Below are 18,374 nucleotides of genomic sequence, written 5' to 3'. Positions count from 1 at the left end.
TGAGATGATTGACAGACCATACACCTCCCTTCGCCTCCCCCAAATGTGACTAAAGTAGACACAGACAACTTTCTAGTATCCCTCTTAAGTACAAATTAATAGGACTGCTCCTCATGTGCTTGGATGTCTACACCCGTATGCTTGGCCTTAAGAGTGTTAGATTTCAGTGAAGCTGGTTTAAACTGTCTCCACCTAAACATGAAGTTAGGCAATGTGCAATGAAGGAAGTTTTCACAGTTTTAAATAAACTCAGTTTACACAGAAATTCCCTTCCACAAGTTTGTTTTGTTTTAATATGCACAGCTCAGGTTTGCTATTTACCAAAGAACAAATAAAGGTTATGTATGATACCAAGAAGCAATTCTGAGAACACCTGGGGATAGATTCCTGCACAATTAACTCCCCAAACACAGGTATGATGGGATATACTGTAGCCCAAGCTCTTTCGTCTTCTACTCTTTCCCCCAGTGAATGAGAATAGATTTCTAAAGAGTTTGATTATTGCTGGATTATTCACAAAGTCTTTCATGTCAAGAGACCAGAGTTCAAACACCACCCATAGCCCAAGTGACATGAATTTGTAGCTCTTACTCTAACCCCAAATTGCAAAATGATCCCTGAGCTGAGCAGGTTTGGTTGTCCCTAAGGGAGAGGCCCCAGTGCAGGAATGGCTAATCATCAAGATGGGGATGTGCAGGGCAAGCTTCCTCAGCACATGCCTTCACCACGCTGAGCTTTAGCCGGTGCTATCCCCTCGGTTTGGAGGGCAGGGAGCAGAGGTTGGAGCTGTGTGTTAATTAGTCTTGTTTCTTCTTTCCACCAGCTCCTTGTGTGGAATCACTCCAGCCTGAGTCCTGTCCAGCAGTATACAGAGCACCTAGCAGCCGTGAAAGCTATTGCATGGTCTCCACACCAGCATGGTCTGCTGGCCTCAGGTGGTGGGACAGCTGACCGCTGCATACGGTTCTGGAACACTCTAACCGGGCAGCCCTTGCAGTGCATTGATACTGGCTCACAAGTATGCAATCTGGCTTGGTCCAAACATGCCAACGAACTAGTAAGTGCTTCACTGCTTGGAGTCCTGCTCCTAAGCGTTCATCTATCAGGAACTGTCAGCACCTGACTCTCTTGTAATTCTTGTGTCTTCTCCCTGCAGGTGAGTACCCATGGATACTCGCAGAACCAGATTCTTGTCTGGAAATATCCCTCATTAACCCAAGTAGCAAAACTAACAGGGCATTCGTACAGAGTCTTATACCTGGTAAGCTATAAGCCGTGCTCTTCGTTTAGTGATCTCTCCTATACCTTGTGCACTCTCACAGAACCCAGATTGGCTAGTTCTGATCTGCTGGTTCTAGCTGTCCATGGTTTTGGTTAGTGAAACAAACAAGACCTAAGCTTCATTGCACTCAGCAGGAGCATCTGGGATCTGGCTTTCCCTGCTTGCTGACACTGTGGGGTGAAGTTCACCGCTTGATAAAATGTATCATCACATTGTCAAAATCCAACTCCTCTGGCTTGTGAGGGAGCACAGACACCTGAAACAGTCAACGGATCTTAAGAATCTTAAGGGAAATTTATAAAAGCCAAAAAGCTTCTTCAGAGTTAGAAGGTTTTTTTACTCCTTCCCCTTTTTCTACCTGCTGTTTTTCCTCTTCATAGTTGTGCATTAAAGCATCCAGTCCTTTTTAATCCACTTCCATTTCGTGATAGCTGCATCTCTTACCTGCCTTGTTCTCCCTCTTGTGGTACTTTGGGAAGCTTCAATAGAGACTGGGATCAGTTGAGGCTGTCTCATACTGTTACAAACACTGTGGCTAGCACATTAGTTAATAATGTGTGGTGTGATGTTGGCATAGTTAGGCGCCAACATTTCTCTGTCTTAACAACATACTTCTCCCTTTATAAAGACAAGTACAATTCCAGAGATAATGTGAATGACCCTTATGTACGCTGTAGCAGCATAAACTCAGCCTTGTTCCCCAAATTCTGCATCTGTCTTGTGGCAGTGGTGAATAGACAGGATGGAAGCAAAGGCAGCTGGGTCTGGTTTACCTCCATTAGCGAGATGGTGAAGGGAATTGAACGTTGCTGCATTTTTGTTTGGTTTTCGTTGGGGGAGGAAGAGGGTCTGTTTTAAACGACCATTTAGCAGAATGTGAAAGTGCACGTTGAAGCTTGTTTGTGTGTTTGTTCTCTCTCCTGCCTCAGGCAATGTCTCCTGATGGGGAGGCCATAGTTACAGGAGCCGGAGATGAAACTCTGAGGTTCTGGAATGTCTTCAGCAAAACCCGCTCGACAAAGGTAAACTCTATCGTATGTGTGGATAGTTAGTTAGTTGGTTCCTGATTGTGCGACAAGCTATGCCCAGAGAGGGAGAGTCCTCTAGGATGGAGGTTGTGAAGCTTATGTCCAACTCTAGTCACTTGCTGTGTAACCTTAGACAGTCATTTCACTGCTTTTGTGTTCCTCCACTTACCTGTGTGTGTAATGATGACCATACACGCAATACGTATCTCCTCATAGCAGCTTGGGGGGGGGAGGATTAAATTGAGGCCTCTGTGCCCAGAATAAGGAAAATAATACTACAATTAAAGGCCATCAGTCTCCATTTAAAGCAGGGTGTCTACACTCTTAAGATTGTACCATTGGTAGTTATGCTGGTGCCATGCCACTGATTTTATGTAGCAGTGGTGCAAGGTGTCCACTGTAGCTTGTTCCTTACTAGCACTTTAATACACTGTTGCAATGTCCTCTGAATACATATTCTTCAGTTCCTGGCACAGCTGTCTGAAACAATGGCTTTAGGAGAGAGGATCAAACACCCTGAGAACTGTCACCATTCCAGAGATGACTTCTCAGTCGGGGTCAGCAAAAAGTTTCTGCAGGGCTCTTTTTGAAAAGTAGTCTCAAGGCATCTTGAGCAGATGTAGAGAGACAGCAGAGGATGCCAAGAACCAAGATACCACAGGGGGGGACCAGGGGAGAGACAGAGACCAGCAGTTAATGGATGAATTGCCAATCTCTTCTGGTTTCTGATGACTCTGCTCCAGGCCATACACAGCAGTCTGTCTATTTCACAGAAACTGGTACTGCAAAACTAGCCCAAACCATCGTCTTGTGTCCTCACACTCACCATGCACCCTGTATACGTGCATGGGCACAGGTGGGCTGAACTCTGCCCAACATCAGACTTGGGGATGCTTGTGAAGTTTTGCCTTCTGATGTCAGGCAAGTCCCAGACCATTTCCCTGGGCTTGGTTTGCCTCGAGCACTGATTTGTGGCAGAAATGAGTGTTAGTGGGATAGTGCTGAGGTGGTGTGGTGGAGCTGTCTGCGCTCCATTCAATTTGTCAGTGAATAATTAGAGTGGCGATCTTGGGTTCAAATCTTGTTTCTCTTTATTTTTTTTAGGAGTCTGTGTCTGTTCTGAATCTCTTCACCAGGATACGGTAAACCCCCTAACTGCACCCAGGAGACCCCTGTACGATGTACCAGGAGAAAACCACTAATTTGGCGTGCATGGAACCCCACGCTATCAACTAGAAGATGGGGAAGGGGAGTGTCAGTGTGTTTGGAGGATGGACCTTCAAGATTCTTATTAAATACATGATTGTGAACCATATTGGACAGTATTTGGGGCGGGGCTGGAAGCGTGAGGGGGACTGTCAAAGGATTAAGAATTCATTCTCCATAAAGGGGAGTGGGTGCAAGAGGGAAAAACTAAAGTCTCTAATTTTGTACATTGGGTAGAACTTGTGTGATATGGACCATGATAAGGAAGATCAGTCCAAGTGCATCCCAACTGCTGCTTTGTAACCTCTGTGAGAGATGTGTGTTCTGTGAGTGGACGGGCATGTTTGGTTTGGTTTGTTTGTTTGTTTGTGAAGAGGGGTTGGAAAGCTGCTCTGGGTTCTTCATCATTCTCTGATTTGACAGACTTCTGGAAGCAGGAGTTAGCCAGACTTGATCAAATTTTAGTGGTGGGAGAGAAAGCTAATATTGGGAAATAGCCTTTCGAATGTAAAAGGAATTTGCTTTCGCTTGGGAATCATATTCCAAGTAGCAAAAAGAACTGCTCGTTTTCCTCATACAGTTTTCTCTTCAGTTTAAAAAAAAAAAAAAAAAAAGACTAATACTTGATGTGACCATTCACCTAAGACAATTTAATTTTCAGCACACTTCGTATCTGGCTAAAAAAAATTGAGCTGAGAATTTTTTTTAATGTTTTAACAGCAGCTGCCTCTTCTGAAGGAAAGATTACTGCACAATCCAAATAGATGATTATTTTTTTAAATAGAATTATTGATATTACACATTCAAAGCTGGTCTCGAGACTTTTAATTTAATGGGGAAAACAATGGCTTTTTTTTTAAAGACCCAGAAGTATTTATTTAGAGCTTTATACTGTGCCAATTATTGCAGACTGATTGCTGCAGAGTGTCTCTATGAGGACAAAAGCAGTTGAGATGGATTTAGAAAAAAAGACTATTGTGGATCTGTTTTCAAAGAAAAGGGTTCTTTAAGATTGTTGCCTGTCTTCCACATGGGAAGGAGGAAACATCATGTGTTTGTAAGTCTGTGTGCAAGGTTTTTTTAAAGCAAGGGAGAAGGGTTGCTTTTTTAAACTTTAATTAGGTCAGAGCCAGGGACCCCTTTTTAAGTTTCAGGAAGAGAGATCCTGCCAATTTGTTGGAATAATGCAGTGGGATGTGATGCTAAGCACTTGTGTTTGTGTGTGTGACTAGCTTTTAATTTAAAGAGAAGCTGTGATGCTTGCAGCAGCCAGTTGCTGTCTACTTTGTACATGTGCCAACGCTTGCCTGCTGTGCATCTGGCTGTTTTTCCCACCCCCTCGCCTCCTTTTGTAATATCTTTGGATGTAAGTGCTGTCTCTTTCTTCTCTTTGCTGTTGTGTATATAGACCTTGTCCTGTTGTACATATTGTGTAGGCAGATACCTTGTGAAACCGACTCGAGTGGGGCGGGAGGGAAGGGTGAGAGGCAGCTGCTTCTCTACGACAGCAGTAACCCCTTTAGAAAGGGCAAATTTCAGGTAGCAAGTCTGGCAAAGAGAATTGCACTGAACTGTGATTCCATTTCACTGCAGCCTTGACCGAGCGTGCCATTTACAGCTAGTGCCTGGATGTTGGGCTCTGGGTGCTGCGAATGCTTCTCAACGCATAAGTGTGCCAGGAATACTCTGTGTTCCTTAGCAAAGCTGACGGCATTGGAGCTCTTGAAGCCAAAAATGGGACCTGAATATTCTTCCCTCCACTTCCCACGCTCCTCCGAAAAACAGTTTCAGCACAGATCTGCTTTGCTCTGGTTTTCTCCACAAAATGACTAGGCATTGTAAAAATGGTCTGTAATGGTCTCCTGATTCCTTTCTTGCTGCTCATTACGTAGTTGGCGTCTTTAACCTTCACGTCACCGAAGCACTGAGGAATTGTTATCCTGTCAGATCATTGTCAGGCAAGCATTTTTGAATTGAAGGAGCCACTTTCTGTGAAATGTGGTCTGTAACTGGTGCCTGCTCCACCCCCCTGTTGGGTCAGTCATGATGGAGAAAGGACCAGAGGAAAGTAATGCATGTGTCAAATCAGAGATTGGGAGGGGGACAGGGAATGGCTGGAGGTTGCTTCTGTGGCTTAGTTTCTCAGTTGTGATCTGTGCTTTGGGATAACTCTCTGTTCCCCGGTCCCCTGGCTCAATGTCCAAACCACCCACAAGACATTTTCCTCTTGGAGAAAAATCTGTAAGTGAAAGGGAACAAGGAAACCATCCCTGAAAGGGGAGTAGATTTGTCTCTGCTCAAATTGTGTAAGTGTCCACTTACTGAGGAGGAAAATTCAGGAGGTGTCTTGTGCTGAAGAAAGGGGGAAAGTCTGATCACATGTGCAGCCACCACTGGGAGAATTGGGGTGAGGGAAGGTGAGGTACAAACTAGGTTGTGCAATGGTCCTGGTAACTGTACTGACAGTTCCTCCTCTTCCTGTCCCACCACCACTCCAGGTGGAGTGGAGCAAGCTTTACTGTTTGTCGGATGTGTGATCAGCTGAATTGTCCCCTAGGCTTGTGCACGCTGCATCTGAGAGCCACTCTTTCCGAAGCATCTGGCAAAAGGAATATTCGGACCCTTGATGAGAAGAGCATTGCTTTTTATTGGAAGGTGATTTGTTTTAGAAAGGAGAGGGGAGCAGACAGTCCCCTTCCTTTAGGCCTGGAGTGTTTTTGTTTTTTAAGTAATCCCCAGAAATGTAATGGGGGAATGGAGGGAGAAAATACCACGGAGTAATCTAGATGCTCAGCAGTCTACACATGGGAGCTTTCTTGTGTGTCGCCCTTTAAATCTCAGGCGTAGAAATGCATTCGACAGAGATCTCAGTCAAGAGGGAGCATCCTTCTCTACGCTCAGTTTGTCAGTCTCTGCTCCTAACAACATGCCCTTTATTTATGTCAAGCTGTTTCAGAAAGATCTCATTCCTCATCCTCTCCCTGCTTGGAAGGCTGATCTGACACCTGCCTTGGGAGCAGGACGCTTTACTTTGTTTTCCTTCTGTTCTGCTTAGCAGGGAAGGATGGCTGATTCCCGATTCCATAGCTGGTTTATGGTTGAGTGTGTCGGCTAACTGGTTGGAGGGGGAGAGAGCAGTGTTTAATGACACACTTCAGTGGACACACAAAAATAACAGCAGTTTCCCTTCCCCCGTTTCATATTCTGTTGCCAAAGGAGGTAGGTTTGCTGGGGCCCGTGGAGTGTCCTCAAAAGGTATCTTTCTGGAGGGTGCGGGGTGTGTGTGTGTCTAGAATCTCATGTAGGCAACTCGTGTGACGCGATTGGCTGTCTGGAGTGTGCTCAATAGTGTTGTAAATGGAAGAAGAAAAACTCGTGTACAGTTATGTTCAGTGTATGAACCATAGTATTTCTGACTTGTACAGATCCGGCGGTTGGAACAAAGGGTTCCCCCCAGAGTTTATGCAGGTAAATTCTAAGAACTTGTGGCATTGTTACATATAATGCATCATATGGTGGAAAAAAATATAGAAAACATTGTAACTTTTTTCATGTAAAGCAATGTAACTGGCATTAAATAAGTTGTGAATTTAAGCCTGGTGTCACTTTGTCTAAAGCATCACATAAAACTCAGGAGAGTGGTGGTGTGCTTTAAAGCAGTGGTTCTCAACCTGTCCAGACTACTGTCTTGTCAGGAGTTTAATTTGTCTTGCCTACCCCAAATTTCACCTCACTTAAAAACTACTTGCTTTTAAAATCAAACATAAAAATACAGAAGTTTCACAGCACACTATACTGAAAAATTGTTTACTTCCTCAGTTTTAGCATAGAATAATAAAATTGATTGGAATATAAATATTGTACTTACATTTCAGTGTGATGCTTGAGCCTGTTTTTCACTTGTGAGTCTTGTCTGATGCCCGAGCCCCACCCCCCCTGGGATTGAAGCATTTAATTCGGCTGCTTCTTCAAATAGTGTCCCTATGGGTGCTCCGCTGTAGTTCTGTCTGCGCCCCCGCGCTGCTGATCGGAGACTTTTGGTAACAGTCTGTCCTGCCCACGCATGCACAGCTCCCTGCCTGCTACAGGGCCAGAGGCCAGCCAGTGTGCACAGGCATTCCCTCCTCAATTCCTTCTCAACTGCCCCTGGCTAGAGACGGAGCTCAGAGCTGTCCATTCGCGGATCATCAACTCCCTTTAGTTTTGTTAATTTTAGCTTCTCTTGGAGCTTTTTTCCTTTGCTACCTCGTTTGTTTTTTACCTTGTGAGTCCCTACAGTGAGCTCCAATCGAGCCAGAAACTATCTCTGGCCCCATCGGTACGGATGATGACAAAGCCACCTAACGTTGATACACAGAACACGTGCGGTACCGAGGCGATAGAGCAAGTCAATCTGCCCAAAGAACCGATGGGCATGGGCAAAGAAGTACCAGTACTCTGGGGGCGGGCAAGGCATAGAAGATTCGCTCCAAGGAAGGTTATGGCGGCCCGAACATGAGCACTAATGAACCATACAGCCAGGTCTGCATCTTCAACTACATCGGTGAAAGCCTCTCTGTACCAGCATTCGCCACCAGTACTGACGCTATCTGCACCTCCGGATTTCTGGTACACGACGGATCTCTTGGTGTCTGACGCACTGAACTCGCCCCTACGCAGTTTTGGGACCCCAGAACCAAATTCTCCCAGAGCATTGCACTCGCCTACATCTCCCTGCCATGCAGCGCCTTTCTCGCCGTCTTAATTGGAAAGTGAGCGAGAGGAAAGGACTTGGGTTCCCACCGTTCTTTTTACCCACCATAGGGGACTCAATCTCGCTATGAGAACCAGGCGTATCATCCATGCAACCCTCAGCTTCCATAGCTTGGCAAAGCGTTGTACCAGCCACCAGCCCCCTACCCTCAATGGCCGTACTGGCACCCTTGGCGGCTTCAGAGGCAGCAAGCCTCCCTGGCCCATAGCATAACATGTCAACAGACACCCTCATCAGCTGTGGCCTCAAAGGTTTCAGAACCCCCTGAACAGCTGGGGGAGGAAGTTGGGACTGAGGCAGAGGAGGAAGAGGCTCCTCAAACTCATTTCTCGTCATCCTCACCAGGCAAGGCAGTGATGCTCCTTCCGCCATCCATGGCTGATGCTTTTAAATCATTCCAGGACCTAGCTCGGGGTGGCAGCAGCCCTGCAAATACAGTTGCCGGAGATAATTGAGCTTCATCACAAATTGGTGGACATTTTACACTCTCCCACCTCGGCCAGAGTGGCACTCCTGGACCCTGCCAGGCATAGAGCAGACCCCTGCGTCCATCCTGCCAACATGCAAGCGGATGGACAAACAGTATTACGCGCTGATAAAAGACATGGAATTTCTATTTTTCCCACCTGCCTCCCAACTCCATCATTGTGAATTTGGTTCATTCCAGGGGCTGCAAGCATCCATCTAAATCCACTTGTACGACCGAGACGGGAAATGTTCCCTCTTCGGCAGGAAGGCATATTCATCAGCCACACTCTAGTTCCACGTAGCAAAGTACCAGGCCTTGCTGGCAAAATATGATTACCAGAGTTATGTGAAACATGGTCCCTTTATTGCAGAGGTTCTCAAAGTGGGGGGCAGGCCCACCGGGAGCCCGCAGAGTGTATTCTGAAGGGGGCATGAGACGCTTTAGGAAAAAAAACCTGCGCACATTTTACCCACCACCATGAATAACTAGCCAAGCTGATCCCTCCAGACAGATCAGGTCCTCAGCTGGCACTGTGCATTTGGACGGATTTCTATTAAGCTTGCATAGCATTATACGAAGTCGTTGTCATCTGTACTTCAATCCGTTTGCTACAACACGGTGTGCACATTTAATTGCAAGCATCGATCACCAGCTCAGTTTTGGTTTTGCTCTTATTACAATGGATCGTGGGCTCTGTTTCAATCAATGCGTTGCTGCTTTTCATATTTAGTGAGAGTTGCATGTTGGTCTTTCTTTATCGGTACATGTAATTGTGTGGTGGGGGACAGGGCGTAAACCCCAGGCCACTTTTCAAAATGTTCTATTCCAAACCATCTTCCATCAGTTTACAAGTCATGTGATGTTTCATTTCCGTCCTCTCCCCCCGCACCAAAAAAAACAAACACCAACCTCCGGATGCTCTGATCTGAAAATCCAGCTGGCTTCTCTCTGCTCCCAGCACATCTGGTGATAAAGATTCTGCAGCTGTTCTTTTAATGATGCGCAAGCCAGGGTAGAATCAGTCTTGGCCTTCCCTTCTCCCATGGCTGTGATGGCTGCTACTGACTTCTCAGAGCGCTGGGTTTGAGCCAGTAAAAGCAGCAGATGCAAGTCACATAGAGAGGGAACTGGTATGCTGAACTAGCCTGCCAGGTTTACAGTCTCAATTCTCAATGCTCTGCTGCAGGGAGACCTGGGACACATCCCTTTAGCATTTGACAGCACTGCTAAACAGATACAAACCTTGCCTCTCTGGTCTGACGGCTAAACATAACTGGAGAACACACTGCTACTGAACTGAACTCTTATTGTACAGACTTGGCCCATGTAAGCTGTGATTTGTATATCGCTGAAGATTAAACGTGTTTCTCACAAAAACAAGCCTCTGGGGTGCTGGGACGGACGCTATCCTCCCAGCCACGCCATGACAAACATGCTTGATCTATAAGTGGCCAGTGCTGCGGAAGCAATTTTATTGACTAAATGATGTAAAAAAATCTGGACACGTTGCCTGGGCCGCTCCTTCCACCAGCCGCACTGTGACAGCCTGGCTACCTCTGGCTCCCATGTTTGAGTCCCTGGGAGAATCAAGCCTAGAGTAACAACAGCAGAGACCTGAGGGTAAAAGACTCAGGGTGGGTCATGTTGTGTCCCTCCACCACCCACACCCACACACCAGCAACAGGTTTTTGAACGTAAAAGAGAGGAGCATGTTCTACAGTGGGGCTGATTGTGCATCCACAAGCGGCATGTGAATCAGGAGGGGGGCTTAGGCCAGCCCATGCGCCCGCTTGAGCTCATGCACCTGCTAGTGATCTCTGTAAATGTTCAGCATTGCTTGCAGGAGGATTTTGCATCCGCTTTGCGGGAAGACATGAATGTCGTCGTCTGTATCACTGGAAAGAGGTAAAGACCAGGTGGGCGATCAATACTCTTGGGAAAGTGACGTGGATGAGGCTCTGAACTCCGGGAGACAGAGCCTTTGTGGTTGAACACTAAAGGGCTGGGTGACATGCTAAACAACGTATGCAGATTACTGGTAGCCATGTCGGTCCCAGGATATTAGAGAGACAAGGGGGGGTGAGGTAGTGGTCGGGGCGTTATAGAAGGTGAGTCTCACCATCTATTACCTCACCCACCTTGTCGTACTGAACAGTAGCAATTTATGTAGCTGTGTGCGCTAGAATGGGGCAACCCAATCCTCATGCTTCAGGACATAAACATATCACAGTGGTTAGGAAGGAATTTGTTTTCCCCGAGGCATAGTAGGGCGGCACATCAGGCTAGCTGCTGTGAGTAGACAGGGCCGTTGTCTCCCTGTGAAGGAAAAAGGGTAGATTTCAATTTGCCCATTGCCAGCTAGAGTCTATTAAGAGCACTAGCATGCCCTTTTGGGAGGAGAGAGGTTTGAAATGGCTGGCTAATGCACCAGAGCTAAAAAAGGGTTTCAGCTTCCCTTACGAATTGGTAAATGGCGCAATGCTTGGTGCTTGCAAGACAGAATCTAGGGCAGTGATTACTGTGGGAGTCCCCTGGATTTGTTTTCTCCTGTGCTTAACGCGAGCTGTGTAACTATCTCCCCTACGTGGGCGATCGCGATGCCGCAAGGGGGAGTTTCTAGCCAGCTTCAGTGCTGCCGGGCGTCTTCTCTACTGGCGCTAGGATCTGGCCATTGGGGTAAAAGTTCTGAAGTTTGGGTGAAAAGTGAATTCCCTGCGGCTGGACGGGTCCCCGGTAACCTGCCCTCCTGGCTGGGAGGGAATCACTGTCTGCACAGCCCGCCTGTGCGTGCGCCCCCCAGGGAGGAGCGTAGCCAGAAAAGCAACTGGCAGGAGGGTGCTGTAACACCCCGTCCTCAGTGGGAGAGCAGTGCCAACCCCAGGCCATGCCAGATGCCCACACGCAGGGGAGTGGGCATAAGGGGGAGGGGGATTGAGCGAGTCTAATTCCCAAGGGCTTAATCTAGGTTGGTGCGAGGAGAGAGCCTGGGTCGCCCTGCCTCGTGCTGCCAGGACGCACTGAGGAGCCAGAAGAAAACTTTCCCCTTCTCCTTCCTCCCGGGCTTTCCGGAGGGGATGCTCCTGAATCTCGTCCCCTAGGGAGGCTGCCCGGAGCCTGGCCCTGGGCCCGGCTCCTTCCTGCTTTGCCAGCCAGCCTGCCTGGTTGCTAGGGGATGGTTGCCATGCTCGGTGTTTGGCAACAATAGCCCAGGAGCATGGCTACCACTTGTCAGCAGCGGTGAGCCTGCAGCAGCCCGGGCAGGGGGCAGCGTGGCCTGGCGGAGGCGGGCATGGATTTGGAGGCAGATCGACCATACGTTCCGCAGGGCACTCTGGAAACAGACTTCCCCACCCCACTGTACAGGTGAGCGCCACGCCAGCCTGGCTCCAGGTCCCCGGCTCTCGTAATGACACCGAAACCCTGGCTGGCTGGGGGCCGTGAGAAGTGGCGGGAGTGCGGAGTGGGGAGCCAGGCCTTCCCACGTGCCAATCCCAGCTCTGGCACACCACCGCTCTGGGCCTCGGTTTCCCCAGCGGGAGAGGGGCGGGGGCGGGGGAGGGGGGGTGTCTGTGAGACGCGGAAGGGGAGCAGTGCTGTGTCTCTTCCAGGCAGCGAAGCTGGAAGCTGAGAGGTCACAGAAATATTTCTCTGGCAGGGATAGGAAGCAATCCTCAAACCAACAAGCTTTTCTACCCATCATTGCCAGCTGTTCTCCCTTGTTACCAGCTTCTCAGTGGACACCCCCCCCACCCCCGGTCCCCTGCTGTCCCCCTTCCATGTCAATCTCCGGCTCCGGCAGGCTCTGGTGCAGCTGCCTGCCAGCCTTTGCCTTCTTTTGAAATTCACTAGTCACCTGCGTGCACGCGCTCTGCCCCCTGGCTGAGCCTAGGACGTGTGTGTGTGTGTGTGTGTGTGTGTACACACGTACGTACAGGTGTGCATGCATTCTGCCCCCTGGCTGAGCCTAGGCTGTGTGTGTACAGACGTGCATGTGTTCTGCCCCCTGGCTGAGCCGAGGACACGTGTGTACAGGCGTGTGTGTGTGTGTGTGTGTGTGTGTGTGTGTGTGTGTGCTGCCCCTGGGCTGAGCCAAGCTGGATCCCCCGCTAAGCATCGCCCCCTCTCCACTGTGGGGAGTCTGCTCCTCTCCCAGCTCGCTGAGCCCTGGCCCAGCGGAAGCCCCCTCCACCCCAGCAGCCTTGCTCTGAGCTCAGCCCCCATGCCCGGCCGTGAGCTCCCTAGATCAGGAGCAAGGTCGGCCCCACGCCTACCCTCCCTCCCAGTGTGCATTGACACCCGCCCTGCCGCTCGAGCTGCTCCGGCCATGCAATCCCTCCCAGCTGCTTTGCCCATTGGCGCAGGGGGGGCCCGGCGGAAGCTAGCGCGTTTGCTGTCCTTTAACGGCTCCTTGCCCTCCACAGCGACGAGTACCTCACGCTCAGCGGGCCCCGCAATGCCCCCACCCTGAAGCAGGCCGTGCGCTGGAAGTGCACCCCCATGGGGCGCGACGCCATCCCCCAGACCTGGTACACGGGGCTGACCAACCACGACAACCGAGACGCCTGGTACACGCTCACCGACAGCCCCGGCCGCGAGGCCTACACCCGCTGGTACCAGTCCCATGCCAGGCGGGAGCGGAAGACGTTGCCCCCTGGTAAGGAGGTGGGACTTGCAGTGGGGCTGGGAGCAGGGGCTGTACGTGGAACGGGAGGGCTCTGGTGCACGTAACGGGAGCCGGCCACGCCGTCGGTCTCAGCGCTGTGCCCGTCTGCAGAGCCAGACCTTCTCCAGAGTCGTTCAGCGCAGGGGGGGGGGCTGCGCAGCTGTTAACGCCTGCAGCTGCCGTGTCCGCGCACACGATCGCCTTGCAGCCCTCATTCATCCCTGCCTTCACCGGGCGAGGAGCCGCCTGCCTGTTTGCAAAACTCATCCCATTGATGCCCCCAGCTGGCTCCAGTCGCTCCCCAGCTCTGCAGACGGGCACAGAGCTTAGAAAGGACGGGCACGTTCCCACCATGCGCAGGGCAGTGCTAGGAGCTGTGGGATATGACCCCAGCATTCCTGGCCTCTCCCACGGGGAATGCAGCACCAGGGAGGACACAGCAACGGGGCTGGATTTGCAGTGCGGCTGCTCACACCAAGACTAGGTCAGACCCATGCGCCCCTCCCCCAAATGAGCTCTGCAGGACAGACAGACAGACACACACACTGCTCTCGCCACGTGGCTTCACACTTGTACTGTCTTGACCGTGTTTCACTTGAACTAAAAAGCTAGTTTAGAGCAAATCAAAGGCTTCCCCCTCTGTGCATGGAAAGCGAAGGCGTCTGTGAGATTGTAGCTAAGTGGTTTAGGATAGTTTCAGGAAGGGAGTGTTGCACTGGGGCAGGAAGCCTGGGTTCCGTTCCCAGTTCTGCCCCCAACTCGCTATGTGACCCGTGGGCCAATCACCCAACCACTGTGCCTCGGTTTCCCTACCTGTGAAACGGACGAGCTAGTGAGTATGGGAGCCGTGCAGCTCCGTGTTTGTACAGCACTCTGAGATCCTCTGCTGGAAAATCCCATTATCATTAATACGAAAGTTTCAATCTGATTTCCACACTAGGCTCCGAAGGGCCTCCCATGCCAGCTTCCCAGCTGGGGGTACGCAGCTCGGCACGGCATCCACAGGAGAGCAGGGGCTTACACAGAACCTTCCCTGAAAGCTTCCTGCTCTCACAGACGTTCGTCAGAGGTTGATTCCCTGAAGTATCAGGCAATTGATCAGCTTCCTGGCCGGTTACTCCTTTCTGTCATCCTTAAGACCTGTTCGTAGGACACTGGAAAACGTGGGAAATGGAGCATCGACTAATCATCTTTTCCAAAAATCTCCACGAAGGCTTGGGACTGCAGGGCCCATCCTTGTGTTCTGTTTGTACAGGCCCTAGCACAAGGACACCACAGTCATGGCCCTGCCTCCGCCGGTATGTCTGCATTGCAACAAAAAACTGCAACAACGAGTCTCAGGGTCTGCAAACTGGGCATTGTGCAACTGGAGTGGAAACAGCCACACAGACACTCCCATTTGGCTTCTGAGACTCACCCTTCAGCGGGTCTGAGAGCCTGAGTGAGAGCGTCTACACGGCTGTCTTTGGCCCTGGAGTGCCAACCCTGTGGGCCCCACGCTGCAGACCTGGCCTCTCACACTTACTGCCATGGGTTTGGTTGGGTTTTTTTGCAATGTAGATGTGCTGCAAGGCACGGCACTAATACAAATACTGCTCGTAAAGTGACTAAGATGTGCGGCGAGAAATCGGACTGTTACCTTGCAGGTTTTCCTCCTTCTGTTTGGATAGATACGCGTTAAACACGTGCTCGAGCCAGCCATGTAACAACCGCCCCAACAAGTGCCCCTCTGAGCTACCGACCATCAGCTGCCCTGCGACTGCACGGCTCCAGCGGCAGGGCAAAGGCGCATCGGGCCAGTCAGCGTTCACCCCGGTTCTGCGCTCGCTCTGCCCTGGCCCGAGTGCCGATGCAAGCAGTGGGGGAATTGCGTCGGTCGTTGCTAGATGAGAATCCCAAGCCCTACACCGAATGCAGAGGAGATGTGGAGCCAGTGCCAATTCATCCCGCGAGCCGTCTTTACGGTCCAGGATCCTTTCGGGAGGGAGCCGAGAGCTGCGCTGTCAGCCTGCAATCGATGGCGAGTTGTGAATGCGTGTCTGATCGTCGCGCCTAGGAGCCCCCTGGGCGAAGTTCTGGGCAGACACAGAACAACGAGCCAGTCCCTGCTCCAAGAGCTGACAATCTATGTCTAAGATGAGACAAGAACTGGACACGAGCCGCCCGCACGATCAGCAGCACCAGCTGCGGCCAAGCGCTTTGCAGGCATCCCGGCAAAGGGACGTCTTGAGTGGACCTTGGTTCCCAGGCAGGGCTGATGTGACCCCGCCTTAGCCGTGCGTGTGCTAGTGTGTGCTGGAGCCCGGCTAGCCGGGACGCGTGGGAGCAGGGGCAGGGGATGGCGGCAGCGGAGACGGTTGCCGTAGCCAAGGTCAGGGGAAACGCAGGATTTCCCCAGGGACAGCGTCAAGGCCGTGCCATACGCACGCGGCACTGCAGGCAGTAGGGCCGGGGGGAGGCCAGGTTCAGGGTCCAGAGGGCTCCGAGGCCCTGGGAAGTCGGGAGCAAGTCGAGATTCAATGCGCTGCGTCAGTCTGCGGATCTGCCCCTTGTGGGAACGTGCCAGGGCCAGGATGGGCCTGTCGGGGAACCAGGGCTGTGCTGCCCAATGGTCACTCGGGGGCTGCGAGGTGCCAACGGTCCAGCAGGGGGAGCTCAAGTTCCAGGCAGCGGCAGTAGCTGGAGGGGGCTGGACAGCTGGGCTGGGAACTTGGATCTGGGTTTTGGGAGCGGAGCAGGAGGTCCCCTCTCCTCTGCCCTGCGGGCCGGGACACCGTGGGTCGGGCGCCAGGCGAGTCAGCACGGATTGATCCAGCCTGACGCACCCAGGCTGGCTGCGCGCGATGCAAAATTGCATCCTCTGGGTTTCTGCACTGCAGGGGCTGAGAACTCACTGTGCCCCTCCTCCCCCGGCTGCTGCTGCTTCGCACGGGCCCCCACCAGCCCCTCTCTTTCCAGCCCCCCCTCGCTGGTGAATGTGGGCTCCGCTTTGACATCTCGCCTGTGCTTCAAAGGAAGGTTGCAAGACCACCCGGCCCAGAGTTGCTCACTTGTGATCTCCTGGGGAAACCTCCCTTGGGGTTGAAATCTTCTGTGCCCGACCCCGACCTCCCCCAAGTGACTCTTTGGGATGTTTCCGGGGAATCTGTTTGCAAACAACGGATCCGCTGAGATGGAGGGGGGAGGGGCCCAGGTATTTTCTGCACAGGTACAAGTGTTTGCGGATGGGTGACTGCAGTGTGACATGTTTACAATCTCCCACTTTGCATGGGCCGGTGCCTAACCAACCTGTGGAACTCCTGGCCACAGGACAGGAACGAGGCCTGGAGTTCACATGATCGCAAGGAAAGGCCCAGCCCTGTGGTTATTAGGAGTATCCAGAGCTGCATTGGCTAGGATGGTAAAATATCAATGAATGTGCTGGTTTCAAGGCCTTTGCCCCTCGCTAGTGGGGTCAGCAGGAAGGTTCCCCGCTGGGAAGATGGGTCCTGAACAGTCTGTCCTGGGGTTAGCTGGTAATGGTGGCTGGAGTGGTGCTGTGCATCTCCTGGCTTCAGGCCGGGTGGGGCTCCCTCCCTGCTGATTCTGCTGCGCTTGTTTCGCTCCGACAGCCTATGCCCAGCACCTGCGGGAGGCAGCGTGGTATGACCCAGTGGTCCCTGCTCAGTACTTGGAGCCCAGCACCAGGTGGGGGGCGCTGCTGTGGAAAGACAAGCCCATCCTGGGGAAGGAGTACGGTGAGAGCACGTGGCTTTGGTCTCTAGGGCAGGGGGGCAGTGGGTGGGCAAAGTTAGACCTTGACTCGGATGCTGCTTTTGAGGCTACTCCGTCTCCCCACGTCCCCCACCCACACGTGCAGGGGGCCTGGAAGTAGCATGCTGGGGGCTGGGTGTCAGGACTCCTGGGTTCTGGTTCCCGTGCTGCTCTTCGACAAGTTGCTGTCCCTCCAGGGGCTGGTTCGCCAGCAGTCACGTGGGGACATTGATCTGGCCCTTCCTGGGCCAGTGCTCTCGGGCTGCGGGTGGGAGACCCTGAGCCCTACCCAGTCTGATGCCATTAGCCCCAGTCTACGTTTGCGAAGAAGGAGGGGCTCTAGTGCAGCCTGGGGTCCCTGTCCTGCCCCACTGGCCACCCGGGGGGAGGCCACATGGGGGGAAAGGTTCGAGCCATCAGGGGGCTGAGTCAGGACTCCTGGGTTCCAGTCCTGGCTCTCCTGCTGTCTTGACACACGAGTGTGGGAAAGTCACGCCCCTCGTCCCTCACCCACCCAGCAGGGCTGACCCCACCCCAGCAGCCCAGGGGGGTTGGGAACCTTCAGGCTCGGCGCGCGCTCTGGGGAAGGCGGATCAGCACGGCTGCAGGCTAGCGGTGTCACACCAGGCCCCCAGCGCTCCTGCTCCTCCGCTCCCCTCATCCGCGCTCTCCTCCCTCTCCAGTTGTCAACCGCAACCGCTGCAGCCGTGAGCTGAAGGGCAGCGCCGGCTACGTCCCCTTCCTGTCGGCCCACCTGCCCGCGTTCACCGCCAAGGACTTCCGCACGTGGACCCTCTTCAGCCCCCAGCCTTCAACCCACCAGTAAACGCTCCCGTGCCGCAGGCTGCGCCTGCACCGCGTCTGTCAGGCGGTGGGGCTGGGGGGGTGAGCGACCGCCGGGGGCCTGAGCTGCTGGCCTTCCAGGGGAGCCCCCGGGTGGCTCGTCGCGGTGAGCCCGGCCCTGTGGCACGTGGCCGGCGGGAGTTCTGGCCAGCCTCCCTTAATGACTTTTTGGCACGCAGGTGGCGCGTGGCCCGGTGTAGGTAGAGCACCCACAGCCGCAGTGACCCAGCGCCAGCCCTGGGTGGGTGCAGGCTGAGCTGCTCCCATGCCCCTGGCACCTGGCCCTGCCCAGCCACACGCCCGTCTCAGCCACCGGGCCACCCAGGCTGGGCTCATCATCCCCTCCCCCCTGCCCCAGGAACAAAAAGCGCCAAGAG

At 52.4% G+C, this 18,374-nt stretch overlaps 2 protein-coding genes across 4 annotated transcripts in view; both read left to right on the top strand.

Moving 5' to 3' along the window:
* FZR1 (fizzy and cell division cycle 20 related 1) overlaps positions 1–7,110 on the top strand; it is a 30,841-nt gene extending 23,731 nt beyond the window's left edge. For all 3 annotated transcript variants that reach the window (XM_067557398.1, XM_067557396.1, XM_067557394.1), the window contains exons 11-14: positions 824–1,057; positions 1,157–1,261; positions 2,212–2,304; positions 3,415–7,110. In XM_067557398.1, the coding sequence (XP_067413499.1) occupies positions 824–1,057; positions 1,157–1,261; positions 2,212–2,304; positions 3,415–3,456 (474 nt within the window). In that variant the 3' untranslated portion in view covers positions 3,457–7,110. The remainder of the gene's footprint in view (positions 1–823; positions 1,058–1,156; positions 1,262–2,211; positions 2,305–3,414) is intronic.
* Positions 7,111–12,011: 4,901 nt separating this feature from the next.
* TEKTIP1 (tektin bundle interacting protein 1) lies at positions 12,012–18,039 on the top strand. The gene is made up of 4 exons (XM_067554228.1): positions 12,012–12,101; positions 13,160–13,392; positions 17,013–17,138; positions 17,838–18,039. Exons 1-4 carry the CDS (start codon positions 12,028–12,030, stop codon positions 17,978–17,980), a joined length of 576 nt encoding a protein of 191 aa, XP_067410329.1. The 5' UTR covers positions 12,012–12,027; the 3' UTR covers positions 17,981–18,039.
* The last annotated feature ends 335 nt before the right edge of the window (positions 18,040–18,374 follow it).

The sequence above is a fragment of the Emydura macquarii genome, unplaced genomic scaffold (genome assembly GCF_026122565.2).
Source record: "Emydura macquarii macquarii isolate MOO-44397 ecotype Brisbane River unplaced genomic scaffold, CSIRO-AGI_Emac_v2 contig_306, whole genome shotgun sequence".
NCBI classification, from domain to species: Eukaryota; Metazoa; Chordata; order Testudines; family Chelidae; genus Emydura; species Emydura macquarii.
The sequence above is the reverse complement of the archived record's forward strand: the minus strand, read 5'-3'. Positions and strand labels throughout refer to the sequence as shown.

Coding starts and splice junctions, on each gene's coding strand:
- TEKTIP1 (XM_067554228.1), top strand. CDS start 12,028: ATGGATTTGGAGGCAGATCGACCATACGTTCCGCAGGGCACTCTGGAA. Junction 12,102..13,159: donor TTCCCCACCCCACTGTACAG/GTGAGCGCCACG, acceptor TGCCCTCCACAG/CGACGAGTACCTCACGCTCA. Junction 17,139..17,837: donor CATCCTGGGGAAGGAGTACG/GTGAGAGCACGT, acceptor CTCCCTCTCCAG/TTGTCAACCGCAACCGCTGC.